Source organism: Eurosta solidaginis, chromosome 1 (assembly GCF_040869045.1).
Source record: "Eurosta solidaginis isolate ZX-2024a chromosome 1, ASM4086904v1, whole genome shotgun sequence".
Classification (NCBI taxonomy): domain Eukaryota; kingdom Metazoa; phylum Arthropoda; class Insecta; order Diptera; family Tephritidae; genus Eurosta; species Eurosta solidaginis.
Window position 1 is genome coordinate 276,074,581 of NC_090319.1, and position 15,909 is coordinate 276,090,489.

Here is a 15,909-nt window from a genome sequence, read left to right on the forward strand (position 1 = left end):
TAGAAAAAATTAAGGAGATCGGTTAAAGACCACGTCCACTTTTATATAAAAGATTTTTGAAAGGGTCATAGACGAAAATAATAAGCTATATCTTAGCGAAAAAGAGCTTTGTGTCAATAGAATTTTACTTTCTAAATTGAATTATAACATTAAATTGGAAAACACTAAAATTTTTGAAAACGGGTGTGGCACCGCCCCTTTTATGACTAAGCAATTTTCTATGTTTCGGGAGCCATAAATGGAAGAAAAATTTACATATCGTAATGAAATTGTGTACACATATTTTCCTTATAGCAGAAGATATTTCTAATAAAAATGGACGGGATCGGTTAAAGACCATGGCAACTTAGATATAAAACAAGTTTAAAATGGTCGCATACTATAATAATAAGCTATAACTTAACAAAAATAGTTTTGAATGATCAATGATATCTCACTTATCAAGTTTTATTGTAAGAGGAAATGGGGAAAAGTAATTTATCTGAAATGAAATGTACAATTGAAGCTCACGCTGAGTATATCATGTTCGGTTACACCCGAACTTATACACCTTTACTTCTTATTTATGTTATTACTTTATCTGAAAGTATGTAAATGAGTTATACATGTTTTGATGTGAATTTTTCAAGCAATATATATATTTTTTTTTGAGCGATGTAATATCAATATTTTTTATTTAATATGGAAAGTGGTGAGTATTTATCCCTTTAAAAATTGAAAAATGTCTAAAATAGCCATCCACGCCCTTGAGCGGACACCTCTCTTGGGCGGGCAAAAGTTGGCCGACGATGAGTGTCCGCCCAAGGGAGGTTTCTCTGTACTTGAATACTTATAACTTTTGTATTAGTGCATGGATTTTGTTGAATGAAAGCTAATTTTTTTTTGTAATAAAACAGAGCTAAGAGAGAAAAAAAATCTGCAAACAAATAAAAGGTTTTCGGGATTCTTCCTCGCAAAGTACAAATTTTTTTATATTTTTACAAAAAAAATTGAAAATATCCGTAATGATTGTTCGTTATCTTGGAATCTGCAGGGCCTAGCAAAAAGTGTTGTATGCAAATTTCTTTACCCTTTAAAAGCTCAAACCGTTTTGGAATTGCTGAATTCCTTCTTGAGATATATATGATTAAGTGGACACAATTATTTTTTTTTTTTTTTTTTTTTTTTAAAAAACGGTAATTCGTAAATATCTCAAGAACGTTACCATAGAATTAAAAATAACCTTGATTTTTGGAATCAGGGGATGATTTTACATAGAAATTTCATACTGGCGTCTCTGATGCAGAAAAAAATTGGAATTTGTGATCCAGTGTAATTAATTAACTTAATAAAATAATTGATATATGACATCTTCGCTTCACTAGAACGACAGTAGCAAATTGTTTTATAAATTTTTTTTTTTGCTATCGGCCAAGTCAAAAGCCTTTCAGAAATCGCAAATCGGTGGGATATGTCAATTGAATTGGAAGCTAATTGCAGGTCATAGAGTTCAATTGGCATACGTTGATCTATATGTTTACAGAAGAACGACGAACTACTCAAGCGGTTTGATCAAGAACCCATCAAACTCACGTCATACGCAAATGAAGTGTTAGTGGCTTACCCACTCGTGGATGAGGTGCTTTAGGAGTTACATTTTTCGGCATATGACGACGAATTGACCGCCAACGCGAAGAATGCGTTTATGGTTCTATTCAACAGGAGTGGTAAGGTCTTGAATTGGACCAGGCCTATGCTGGGATGGGCATCCTGCATAAAGCGCATATTGAAAAATATATAGGAAGTAGTAGCTCAATGCGGGGAGGAGAGTGAAGAAAGCTTCCACAACATTGAATACATATAAAGGACTGCTGGAGGGGGCGTGGCCTCTTCGCCTGCTCTCTCTCATTAAATATTTGCAGCGATTGTTAGGTTTATCCTGTACTACGCACTTCTTGTTTGTAGAACAGAAACACCGCAAAATAGTATGTTAATAAACAAGAGCAAGTTTGCCAATAGTCTGGAAAGATCGGCTGCCTATTTTTATTTATTTTTTCTAAAAAGGGTTCTATACCCCATGGGAGCAGTTATGTTTGAGTCAATTACGTGATAAAATCCCTCCAGAATGGCTAGACGAATTTTGGCGATATTTTGCTCATAGGTAGCCGATAGTCTAGACGATACTACTGTTAATAGTTTTTAAAGGGGGAAGGGTATTAAGCACCTTGTGAAAAGTAAACTTTTAATTTAGTTTATAACTGTTATAATTCTAGATTCATTGACCTTAAGCAATGCTATTAATGTTAGAGTTAATATGGTCATATGGGTTGGTGTCTAAATGATTTACGAAAAGTAAGCAATGGCACTTCCCTTCCTCAGAAAATAAGTTTTTATGTCGTTTTAGTTCTAAGATTGCTTGGCTTAAGTCAGTAATATTTGGTGACCTAGAGTATTGAGCTCCAAGTAAAAGTAAGTATCAACGCCAAATTTTTTTAAATTGGATATATAGTTGAGCTCATTTGACCAAGTTCAGTAATATTTGGTATCAAGGTCATATAAATTGGGGTCGAGATATTGTGGAATACTTAAAGGTGCAACGTATATTATAGGTGCACTATATAAATTTCTTTTCGCTACTATTTCGCTGTAACTTCGGTTGTTTTCCGGCAATTCCAAGATCACTTCTGGACCGTCTATGGATACTTTCTGTTATATCCGGTTTGGTTTTTGCATGACGTCTTTTGCATTATGATCAGGACTGCTTCGACATTATTTCTAGTACCCCATACAGGGATTATTCCCCATTTTCTCCCCTTTTCCCCATCTTCTTATCATACCACATTCCCTGCTAATATTTTAACTTTGAATTCAAGAAAATGTTATGTTCTATTTGCTTTGTGCGTAAAGGCTAATTTATACTTTAAAACAATAAGTTTTGTAAATTTATGTATTTAAAGCCTAGACTTCTTCAACCACGCGTCAATGTTTTTCTGATTATTCGCCAACCATACGATATTATTCTTAACCTTTTCCAAAGCGCGGCTACGTGCAGCAGCACCAGCACCAGCTTCTGGATATTTAGCAAAGAACTGCTGCATTTCTTCCAGCTTTATTTGTTTGTCGAATTTGGCTGTTATGCCAGGTATTAAATTACCCAAAGCACGTTCATTGATGCCAAAGCGCTCTACCAAAGCAGGCCAATTTTCGCGCACATAATCCCAAACGATAGATTCTCCAACGGGATTTGCTGCAATATATTGTAAGCAATTGAAGTAATCTTGAGTGCGCACATTCTTCTCAGACCAAGCGAGTTCAACAAAGCTGAATGGTTAAAAGAATAATAGAAATAAGAAGAATGGGTGTAAATAGTATGAAGTTCCTTGCAACTTACTTGCTCAATATCCATGGCACTTGTACTGCAGCTAAGCCATACATTAATTTTGTTTTTTCTCCAGCATCTTGCTCAATCAAAAAAAGCTTCCACATACTTTGCCATAACTGCTCATTTCCAACTGTGGCCATACCATAATAGTAAACTGTTTGACGTATATCAGGACTTAGTCGAGTCGTTGGTTCAGCAAGCCAAGTTTTAAAGCGAACTCCTGCCTGTGTCAAACATGATTCGAGCCCAAGTGAACACGCAGCTCTGAGGATTGCTTGACGTAGAAGGCTATGCATAATTATAAATTATAAATATAATCCATTGAGTAAGAGATCTTATTATTAATAAGCAGGTGTCATGTAACCACTTACTTTTCCAAATGATTTTGTCCAACTTCCCAAGCTACAATCTCATATATTGGTTGTATTAAGTCGCGCGCAAAATTTTTGAAATTCACATAAGTCTCCGTGAACATTAAAGCTCGATTAATTGCAGTTAGTTGTGTAGTGGCTACGACCCAAGGTAGATATTGGTCTTCTTGACTCAAATATTTAGTCATATCGAGTGCTATATCGAAGGGAAGTTGCGTTGCTTCGGCTAATGAGAATGCATCATTTAATAAGGCAGTTCGATCACCAACGCCAAATGTCTGTACATCACAAAAGACAAAAAAGAAATTATGTAACTAAAAATATATGTACATATATATGCACATTAAGAAAAGTTTTAGTTTTATTAAGGCTCCAGCTACTAGGAGCAGGAGGGTTGCCAGATCTCGAGGCAGCAATTAAGTTAGGTCCTAGAAAACTTCTAGTATTTGCGATGAAGATGGAGTTATTTTATAACAAAAGTGTTGGAACCTGATTGGGGTTATTCCGTTTGGTCGTCCGAAAATTCTGGTAACACTATGGACGCCTCACATAGTCTTTATCGATGGCCCATTTCAACGTAACCTAAATTTTACTGATTCTTTATAATAGAATTTTCGGACAAGCTTTTTATCATAGTGCCGTGGTGATTTGTGTTCCATGCAAGCTAATCATTCCGACTTCCTGACGCAGTGTATTCCAAGCCGAGGTATATGCCATAGACAAAGCGGCAAATCTGCTCCAATATAGTGCGGTCTCTAACACGAATGTAACAATCTTTGTTGACAGGCAAGCCGCCTTAAGGGCATTAGAGTCCAACGTGATAAAATCGGACATCGTGCGGAGGTGTAGAGCCTCTCTGGCTTCTGTAAGTCATCTCAATGTCTCCCTTTGCTGGGATCCTGGGCACAGCGGCATTGAAGGCAATGAGCTCGCGGATGAGATGGCTAGGAAAGGTTCCGCTTTGACATAAGTGAGGTTGACAGCTCCGTCTGACCGCCACCGAGTTATCTCCTAAGGAGAATAGACGAATATTAGGACAGGGTAACGGACTTGCTATAGACCAATAGGATTGATTGCGAAGTCGCAAGGTCCTTATGGTCATTCTTGGATAGGAATGTCACCAGCTTCCTTCTCAAACTGAACAAATCTGCGGTGAGGGAACTTACGGGTGTCATCACAGGTCATTGTGCTATCGCGCCAATGCTCCGACGGTGGCGAATACCAACAAGCTCCCTCTGCAGAAGCTGTCAGAAGGAGGAGGAAGAGGAGTCGATCTACAACTTTCTCTGCTGATGTCCGGCGCTTCAAAGAAGAAGGCTCAGATTTCTGGGCTCACGCTCCTTCGACAGCCTGGCAGAGGTTGGGAAGGTGGACGTCTCGCTTCTTCTTGGGCTCATCAGGGAAAGCAAGTGGTTCGTTGAGGGCCACTAGTAGGTAATGGGGCTAAACGAATTTGCCGTCACCCTATACTTATTGAGGGCACTCACAATGGACAAATATGTCTCCGAGTGGAAGTGTGGGTAACTCACGGACGCCCTCTTAACCTAACCTAACCTATAAAAACATATCTTAATTTTTGCATTTTTGTTGATGCGGCTTAACGCCAGCAGAACTTCAGATACCCACATTTTTTGTGGGATGTTTGATCATAGATTTCACCCATGTGAAGTTTAGTGCTTGAAGTAAAAGCTTAAACTGATTGACTGTCCAAACGATATGTAAAGAGTGAACGCCGAATAGTTTCCCGGTGCTCTACGAAGCTCTAGTGTGCATCACTGATCTGCATATAACTGTTTTTAAACTAGACTATCTAAATTTTTTGAAAGTGTACCATCTTAGTTTCCTTACTTACCGTATGGTTAGCTTCTAAAGCTTTAACAAAGCCTTCCCATAGCTGACTAGGATAGTTGACGCGATATAAACCAATTTGATCGTAGTTGAATTTAATCCATTCCACTGGACTTTCCAGATTAATTATAACTAAGAAAGAAATATAATAAATATATTAATATGCTTTGCGCTGAGCTTCTTCCGGTTCGGCAGCCAACCTTGCGAACTCGAATATATACATACGCTGGGTTGTTTCATTTTCAACCGATACAATTTTACTTTTTCTTATTCATAAAAATTAACAGACCTGCCAGATGTTTAAGAATTTTAAAGATACTATCAAGAACGTTTTAAAGTAAGAGAATCCCTCCTTTCTCCTAATTTTAATCAAATCATCTTTCGAACAAATCGGTAGGTATCTGAAACACCTCCCTGAAAAACACTGTTATAGTTTATAGAAAGCTATACTGAAAATTCTAACAAAGTAGTCGGAGTGGATTGAGAATACATAACTATCCATATGTAATCGCCTGTAAAGGGAGATTGAAGTGATGGAGGTATGTAAGAAAACCACTTTGGTTTCTAAAAGTAAGATCTAACATTGATGTAGTAAACATGGGCGAAAACGCAGGTCAAGATAACATTAACGATACTCGATAGATCAAAGACCAAAAACAATACCGCGTTAAGTACAGAGGCTGAGAAAGATCATACACAGCTACTTTAAATGTCGGCTTCTCGAATTCGAACCATCGGATGGTACAAAAAAGAAGAGATTGAAGAAGGCTTCATTTTACAGGAGATTTTTCACAAAAATCCGCGGTCGGTACACTGCTCTGGAAAGTTTGATGGAACATTGCGCCTTAAAGTACCCACATATTAAAAATATTCGGGCTCAAAGACAATCTTGCAATACTTGATCGAAATATGCTACAAGCCCACCTCTAATGAAGCACGGGTGTGGATCAAGAAAGAATATTGATATCGAAATACATCGATATGCTGCCTGCAGCAAGGATGGAGTATGGAAGGTTAGTATTTATATATACGGAAGATTGGAGAGAGAATAATGCATTCGGGCCACATATTAGAAAACGACCCGGTACTCCAGCTTTAAGCTCAGATGAAATAACTAGACAACACGGCGCTGACCATAACGCTGCATTCCCATTCTTGACTCTGGCTGTCCCTTATGCATCCCGAAGTGGATATCAGGCCCAGCTCTTACCCAAGCAAAGCACTTTTAAGAACTATCTTCGCCGATTCAAAAACGAAGAAGTAGTAGATAATAAAGACAATACGTCTTGTGCTTGCCAGAGTTTATATGCCTATCATATATTAAGAAGATAACACTATTCGACACTTTTAGGACATGTGCCGTAAAGTAACAAGAATTGGAAAAAAAGTGTGCTGTCACCGTAGGCAAATGACGTAGTTAAGGAGCCTACGACTTGGAACGGGAAACAAGCGATTTCCAACCTCTCAATAAAATAAATCAACCAAAATAATTTTAAAAAAAATTTAGTTAAACGGTTTTATTGAAAACAATACTTACAGTAAATAATAATAATACTAAAAACTAGAAATTAATTAGGTAGGTCCTAGGAACTAGTCATCACGCTCCTCATCAATCTAGGGCGTTGATCAGACAATTAAATAAAAGCGTTGGGCGCATGAAATTTCTAAAAATGTGAGGCGTAGCATAACCTAATTAAGGTTCAGTTTGTTATACTTATGACTATCAATAGAAATTTTACGCGCCAACGCTTTTATGTAATTGTCTGATCAACGCCGTAGATTGATGAGGAGTGTGATGACTAGTTCCTACCTAATTACTTTCTATTTTTTAGTATTATTATTATTTACTGTAAGTATTGTTTTAAATAAAACCGTTAAACTTAAATTTTTTTTATTATGATATCTTCAAGTTTTTAGTCTTAATTGCCTATTATTTCTCATTCTATTTAGTTCATTTAGTGACTCATTATTATAAGGACTCTTTCCTGGCAGTTTGTTGTAATCTAAGTCCTCGAACTCCAAAGTATTTTGAAGTCACTTCTACCGAACATTATGTAATATTTGTTACAGATATGAGCCAAATCGGACCACAAATACGATTTTTTGAAATATTCCGATGCGCCACCTATCGGAGTTTTTTCTTATTATTGCATTGTCATCGGGTTCTGAACTATATTCCAAGTTAGAACTTGTAGCTTATCGGGAAGTTACTTAAATTTTAATTACAAAATTCGTGCCGGCCTGCCAAGTCAAGCTAAATAAAACCGTTTAAAAAAAAAATCGGAGTAATGTACACCCGAAAAAAGTGAAAGATACCAGTTTAAGAAGCGAAGAGATGTGACAAGAGAGATTTTTGACGATGAAAGTCTCATCGGGCTAATCTATCCTGTCGCCGGTAGCCAAAATATTTAAAGCCATCATACTGCAAGAAGGGTCAACCCTTCCACCTAGTCTCACAAGGTGGGTCTCAAATTCTTTGAGTAAAATCAAAATTGTGGAGAATTAAACAAGGTGATGTCCTATCCCAACTTTTGTTTAATTTTTTTTATTTCGAATCTCCATTCCAAAGCAGAAATTATTACCATTATTTGCCGCGTCGATAACTGCAAGATAATGGCTAATCCATTGATGAGCTATACTACAAAATGAACAACTTTCTTCCAAGTCTTTTCAGTTTTGTTTCTCGCTTAGCTTGGAACTTTCATCGACCAGGCATGACAATTGTCAACAATGTTGGACATTAACCTCGATTGCATTACGCTTCACGCTGTCTGGCACTGAAAAGTACTGGGTCTAAGTCCTAGCAAAATCCTCAAGTTCCTAGCTGACAGCATTTGGGACAAAGACAAAGAAACGCTTAAAGCTACTTGTAAAGCAATTGGCCAACCCTAATTTGGTCGCCGAACTTAATGGTAAAACACTGAAGGATGTTACAGATCTATCAAAACTCCGTGCTCAAAACACCGTGCCGCGGTATGGTTTCTTATGCCGCCTGAACTTCATCTACACAGTGAGGCAGGATTACTCCCTATATGGTACAAACAGTTTCTGTTAAATGCTCAGAAACCTAGGCATCCTAACAGATAACTTATTAATGAGTATCCGTAATCGTTTGAGCTAGATCGCACCAGATGAGCAAAGACAGGCGCTCAGTTCCATCTACAAAGAGTCGGTAAAATCGTATGCCAACTATTGCCCGGTGAACCCCATTCTCATAGTCAAATGGCCGAAGCTCACACCAGAGGAAAGCAAACTTCCTAGGGAGTTGTGTGTGATTTTGGTACAACTGCGATATGGAAACTGTAATAGGGTAAAATCTTAGAGGATATCGGTGTCAATGTATGAGGGATCGCACCTATTGGATGTGGCGAAGCACTGCTACAAGAAAGCGAAGAAGAAGAGAGTTCCGAGACATACATATAGAAGCAATAGTGCCGATTTGAGAGAATGTCTCAAATTTTCTGAGAGATTAAAGAAAAGTTATAGTCTCAAAATGAAACTCGTATGTAGGCAAATAAATGAAATCACCTATATCCATAGCAGCGAACAGTAAAATAGCAGTGACAGTTTTTAAGAAATTTCGTTAATTTAGCTCTTTTTTATTTTTGATATTTTAAGAAAAAATTTCTATGAATTTTGTAACTGAAACTTAGGCAACCAATTACAAAAACTTTTACGAAAAAATTCGAAAATTTTCCGAAATTTTCGAACTTTTACCTTTGAGTTCTCTGAATTTTTTTGGACACGGAAAGTACAATTATATGTCTTTTAAAACTCGCATAGATTTTTGACAATTTCCTTTTCGAAGATTCTTTCAAATTATTTTCCATATACAAAACGTTGTCGCACTTTGTATGAAGGATAATCTAAAACTTCGGATAAAAGATTTTAAAAAATCAATGCGAACTTCGACAGACCTTTAACTTGTACTTTGTGAAACTAAAACAAGTAAGGAAGGGACTGTCTTCGGCTGTGCCGAAGACTTCACACCTTTCATGAACTCATACCGTTCGTAATCTCCAAATAATCGGATGTATAAGATAAGAAATATATAGTGAAGAGATGTAAATACCTAAACGATTTTATAAAATTAAAATAAAAAATGGCAAAAACCCCCTTATCTGAACGATCGGTTGTATGGGATATATATTATATATAGCTCCGATCAAAATGATTTTTACAGGAAATCTTTTATATATTAGAATATATATCGCCAAGTTTCACGTTTTTGTACTGCAAACTAAGGAAGAAATGGCCAAAATCTTTCTATCTCTACGATCGGTTGTATGGGATAGATATATATTATATACATATAGTTCCGATCAAAGTGATTTTTTCAGGAAACCTTTTATGATATATTAGAATAAATATCACTAATTTTAACGTTTTTATATTGAAAATTAAGGGAGAAATGGCTAAAAATCTTTCTATCTGAACGATCGGTTGTATGGGATGTAACAAAGCAAAATGCTACGTCACAATAACCTACTCACAACCCTAACATTAAATATATACATACCCTAACACTAAATATACCCTACGTTCGCCTTGCACAGCGAACAACCATCCGCACATAATATGCCAATTAAATATACATACCCTAGGATCGCCTTGCACAGCGAACAACCACCCGCACATAGTATGCCAAGTACCAACAGTGAACAACCAAACATACTCAGCACGTGTGGTACTGACTATCTGGCGTGCATTTTTCATTCGCTATCATAACGAGGAGTTATTGATGAGCTGAATTCTTAACAATTTTATACGCTACCAAGTATGAAATAGCAAACGCCATCACTCACTGCATACTTCACCTAGGTAAGTAAGGCTGAGGCCAACTTATAATGGTAGGTATCAAAGGGGTCCCAAGGTGAACGGGGAAGACTCTCAGCGAACCCATCGGGCTCATAGATCTCCCCCCCCCCACATATGGGAAACCAACCTTTGCACAACGTCCCGCGGGGTAGGAGGGGATACGCTCCCCTTCTACCTTGAAGGACGGATGGGCACGGGTAGTTCCCCCAAGGCGCATCCAGGACCAGTCCTGGGCTCCACTTGAGGGACATGCCAGGCCCAATACATATCAATACGGGTGGCATTTGTCGCGGACAGTTCACCCAGGGTTGCCGAGGATCATTTCGCTCCCCCACTCCCTGGGTGAAGTGCCGAGCCATATGCAACGGTGGACCTTACTACACCACGCTTGGTCGCTAGGACTCTTGTCCTAGGCTCTCTGAGAGGAGTACTGGGTCTACCCAGCAACAAATGGGGATGGCATGAGGCGCGGACAGTTCACTCAGGGCGGCCGAGGAGCATCCCCCCCCCCCCCCCCCGGCTCCTGATTGGGGTGCCGAGCCGAATGCAATGGTGGACTTCACTACACCGCTCATGGTCGCTAGGACTCTTGTCCGAGGCTCCCTAAGAGGAGTACTGAATCTACCCAGCACCCATGTATACACATACATCTATACGTTGGGTATTACTAATAGATATACTTCACCTAGGTGAAACTGCGCCCTTACTGCCCGCCGCCGCCTATCGTTAACCATAGGAGTACCACCGCAACCCGCCTGAACCAATCCGTAAGCTCTCTCTGGGTAAAATACTTGCGGATTATCTTCACCGTTCCCTGAGAACCGCGACCCGTACTGTCAACTTTCCGCCGCTCCTGCGCTATCATCCGTGGCATCTCCCTCTCTATCTCGCTCCCTCTCTCTCTGGGATCAAAGGCTGCCGGCATCGAAAGGCAAAAGCCGCATCGTGTGTGTGTGCGTGTTCGGAACAAAACAACAACTAATTGTGTTATTAATTTGTAGAGGTTAGTGGGACCTTCGCCTGACCCTGGAGCGATTGAGCTTACCTCAGCCTTCGACAAAACCCACCTCACAGGGATATAACTATATATAGCTCCGATCAAAGTGATTTTTTCAGGATATATTCTATGATATATTAGAATATATATCACCGAGTTTCACGTTTATACTTTCTAAATTGCAGCAGGAATGACCAAAATGGTCTTATCTGAACGATCGGTTGTATGGGATATATATGTTTATAGTCGTCCGATGCTACCGGATCCGACTAATCTCTAATATAATACAAAAACGTCCTTGTGTCAAATTTCATTGAGATATCTCGAAATTTGAGGGACTAGTTTGCGTTCAAAGAGACAGACGGACGGACAGACGGACATGGCTATATCAACTCATTTCGTCGCCCTGATCAATTCGGTATACTTAATGGTGAGTCTATCTTCTATATTTCTCAACATTGCAAACATCGGCCCAAATTTAATATACCATTTCATGTTTATGAAAGGTATAATTAACTCTTGGTTTTTGAATTTTTTCGAAAACGTTTTCGAGATTGGTTTGCTTAGTTTCAGTTACAATATCTAATATAAGAAAATAGTATTTCATTGGCGAAATTTGATACTGCTATTTTTCTATGCGCTGCTGTATGTATGAATAAAATACTCACGCTCTTTTTGTTTATGAAAGAACCAAGCTCGTTGTATATCATTGGATAAGCTTGTTTTGAATGTAATCGGAATCGTCCAGGTGTAACTAAATTTACCATATAAAATATTTATGTTATTTGCCAACAAATTTACTTATATCTCTATCTCTCTTTAAATTGTACTCACTTATACGGTGAGTCATCATATATACCCTGATAATCATCAGGATTTGAAAAGAAACGTTTTTGTGTTAAACGATATTGTTGCGATGTTATTTGCTCCACCATCACCACCGGATAACCCATTTGCACAACCCAAATGTCAATTATCGCTTTAACATCAATTCCCAATTTTAATTTATCAATTTCTGTTAAAAAGTCATCGGTGACTGCATTTCGAAATTTAAACTCATTTAAATAATTTGTAACAGCTGTTTCGAAATTCTTGGATCCAATAAAATCTTCCAACATGCGTAAAATGCAACCGCCCTTGCCATAAGTAATTTGATCGAATATTTCAGTAATCTCACCAGGACTCTCTACCGTTACGATGATCGGATGTGAAGCTAAGGTGGCATCTAACGTGAAAACGCTATGCACGCGGTTGGTAATAAATTGATCCAGCTATGAAAATATTTTGGGTTTTTTTAATATTGAAGGAAATTTGTTATAATCGTAGTTGGACTTAGGCCTGGTTTTTCATTACAAGTTCAACTCAGTTTGTCAGTTAAACTACGCTTAAACTTATTCTGCAGTTTTTCGGTTTACTTTAATTGAAGTTTAAGCAGCGATTAAGCGGCTGATCTGCAGGTTTAAACTCTAGTTAACCTATCAGTTATTTGCGTTCGTTTGAAATGATATATATAGATATACCCAACAAGCATTTGGGCTTGAGTACCTTTAGAGCTCATGTTGATAACTAGGAATACTTCTGAAATCACAAGAGTTGTTTCGAAACAGTGGCTCAATTCGAGAATCATAGCATACTCAGCAAAACAGGGAATTTTTTATATAAACAAAAAATGATATCATGCTTCATTACTTCTGTCAACCAGTTGTATATTTCTCACAATAAACAGCTGTTGGTTTTGGTGGTACCACCTTGAATATTTGTTTTCAACTTTACCTCAACTCGATATCCAATGTAGGATATCAACTTGAGAAATGTGATGAATATCCATGTGACAGATGTACATTTATCAAAATCTCTCAAAGGTTAGATAATAGTTTGATAATGATAATAACGTTAAAGTTCAGCTCGAGAACTCTAAATTTTACAAAATTTCTCCAAGGTTGGATAGTGATTGGAGAATGAAATTGGATATAAACTCTAGAACTATCTGGTTTAAGAAAAATTAAATAATCATGTTGGATATCACATCCGGAACTAGATATATATTGCACTGGAAAATTTTTTGTCCCATGTTTGTTGGGTAAACAAAATCCAGCCGTTACCGTATCTACAAACTAAAAAAAAAATAAATGTAAGGCGCGATGACCTCCGAAGAGATCTAAGGCCGAGCTTCTCTTCCAATTTGCGTCGTGTTCCTCTTGATTTTCCCTACAAATTGGCCGGACCGGACCTACATGTTTTATGCCGACTCCGAACGGCATCTGCAAGGCAGATGAGTTTTCACTGAGAGCTTTTCATGGCAGAAATACACCCGGAGCCGAGGGGCGACCCCGCTTAGAAAAACTTTCTTCTAATTTAAACACCTTATTTCTAAAATTTTGATGTTGCTTTGCTCGGGGTGCGAACCCAGGGCATACGGTGTGGTAGGCGGAGCACGCTACCATCACACCACGGTGGCCGCCAACAAACTATCTAGATAATAAAAAGCCAATGTTGCCGCACAAAAAGTCCTACCCAAAAGGCGGCCTTAAAATGTGACTGAAAACTTGCTCAGTAGTTTAACTGGAGTTTAAAATTGACTAGAGTTAAACAAACTTAGTTTAAACTTAGCTTAACCAAGTACTAAAAAACCGGCCCGAAGAGTATACAAATCTCAAGTAGTTGTGAAGAGAAGAATAGGTTTCGAAAAAGATAAAACGTAATAGACGTATGTTTAATATTAAAGGAATAATAAAAACATAGATACTTAGTTGGTAGCGCTGTCCTTCTAATTTTTAAGGATTGTAAATTTATAAGCAGCAGGCGTCAGCGGTAGGGAAGTTTAAAAAAAGGAACTTGACGCGATTTAGCTCCGAGTAAATTTAGGACTCACTGCCGAGGGGCGACTCCCATAAAAAAATTTTTGTATGTTACTTTGCCCGGGAGTTGAACCCAGGATCTACGGTGTGGTAAGCGGAGCACGCTATCACCACACCATGGTGGTAAGTAGCGACTGCGTCAGAGAAATGTAGGGATCTAAGACAAAATTTAAGAAAAGCCTTTTTGTTCTCGCTCAATACAGTCAATGGCAAACTTATGGCACCGGTCTCCAAATAAAAGCAGCATTTTCAAGTCTGGAACATAAAAACGATGAGTATGACAATTTCATGGTATATGGATTAAAAAACTGTATGCTGTTACGTCTTCGGAAACCTAGAGAGATATGCGCATTGGAAATAATCTAAGTAATATCGTCGTTGCCTTTGCAAAACCATCTATCGACGAATTGCAAAAGCACCCAAATATCACCATATGGCAAACTTGAGATTTCTTAACCCTAAGCTCAGTGCATACAGCTCCATCAAAAAAAAGCATAACTTTCAATTTTGAGTATCGATTGTGTAAAATAACGGTTAAATTTAATTTGCACTCCAAAATTGTATTTAAGCTTATATGAAGCGCCTTACAGCGGAAAAGAGATTACTGCAATATTTCATGGAAAAAATTACTGAGGAAAAAAGGGTGTGTTTTCTTACTTATATAATTGGCGCTTAACCGTTTAAGCGGTTATGGCCGTCCAACAAGGCGCGCCAGTCGCTTCTACGCTCTGCCAACTGGCGCCAATTGGTCAGAACAAGGAAGTTTAGATCGTTCTCCAGCTGGTCCTTCCAGTGGAGTTGCAGCCGGCCTCTTCCTCTGCTTCCATAGGCGGTTTCCGATAAAAGCACTTTACTAGCCGGAGCGCCATCTATCATTCGCATAACATGGCCTAGCCAGCGTAGCCGCTGCGTTTTAATTCGCTGTCAAATATTGATATCTGCGTAAAGCTCGTACAGTTCATTATTAAATCTACTTCGGTACTCGCCATCGCCAACGCGTTGAGGTCCATAAATCTTACGAAGAGCTTTACTCTCGAATACTCCCGGACACATTTCACTTGATTTTGTCATGGCCCATGCTTCTGCACCATATAGCAGGACGTGTATGATAAGTGGATTATAGAGTATGATTTTTGTTTGCCGAGGTAGGACTTTACTTTTCAATTGCCTACCTAGTCTAAAGTAGTATTTATTGGCAAGGGTGATTCTTCGCTGGATTTCAGAGCTGATGTTGTTGTTAGTATTAATGCTGGTTCCCAAATAAACGAAGTCTTTTACTAATTCGAAAGTATGGCTGCCAACAGTAGCGTGGTTTCCAAGGCGCTTATGCGCTGACTCTTTCCTCGAGGACAGGAGGTACTTCCTTTTGTCCTAACTCACCATCAAACCCATCGTTACCGCTTCTTTTTCCAGTTTGGAGTAAGCATATTACGACGCGGGATGATATCAATATCATCAGCATATGCCAGAATAGCACGCTTTTATAGAATATTGTTCCAGAGCGGTTATGTCCTGCAGCTAGTATAATTTTCTCCAGCATCAAATTAAAGAAATCGCACGATATGTTTTTCTGCTCTCCTCTAAAATTCAAATGCAGTTGGTTGATAGATGGTTTTGGAAAGGCATCGACGATTTGCTAATTGAACGAAAACGAGG

General features: G+C 38.4%; 1 protein-coding gene across 1 annotated transcript in view; it reads right to left on the minus strand.

Annotated features, from left to right (window-relative positions):
- LOC137240508 (uncharacterized) overlaps window positions 1-15,909 on the minus strand; it is a 62,774-nt gene that overhangs the window by 41,529 nt on the left and 5,336 nt on the right. Inside the window, 6 exon segments of the mRNA XM_067766907.1 lie at window positions 2,944-3,300; window positions 3,371-3,649; window positions 3,733-4,010; window positions 5,585-5,712; window positions 12,064-12,149; window positions 12,230-12,666. Of these exon segments, the coding sequence (XP_067623008.1) occupies window positions 2,944-3,300; window positions 3,371-3,649; window positions 3,733-4,010; window positions 5,585-5,712; window positions 12,064-12,149; window positions 12,230-12,666 (1,565 nt within the window).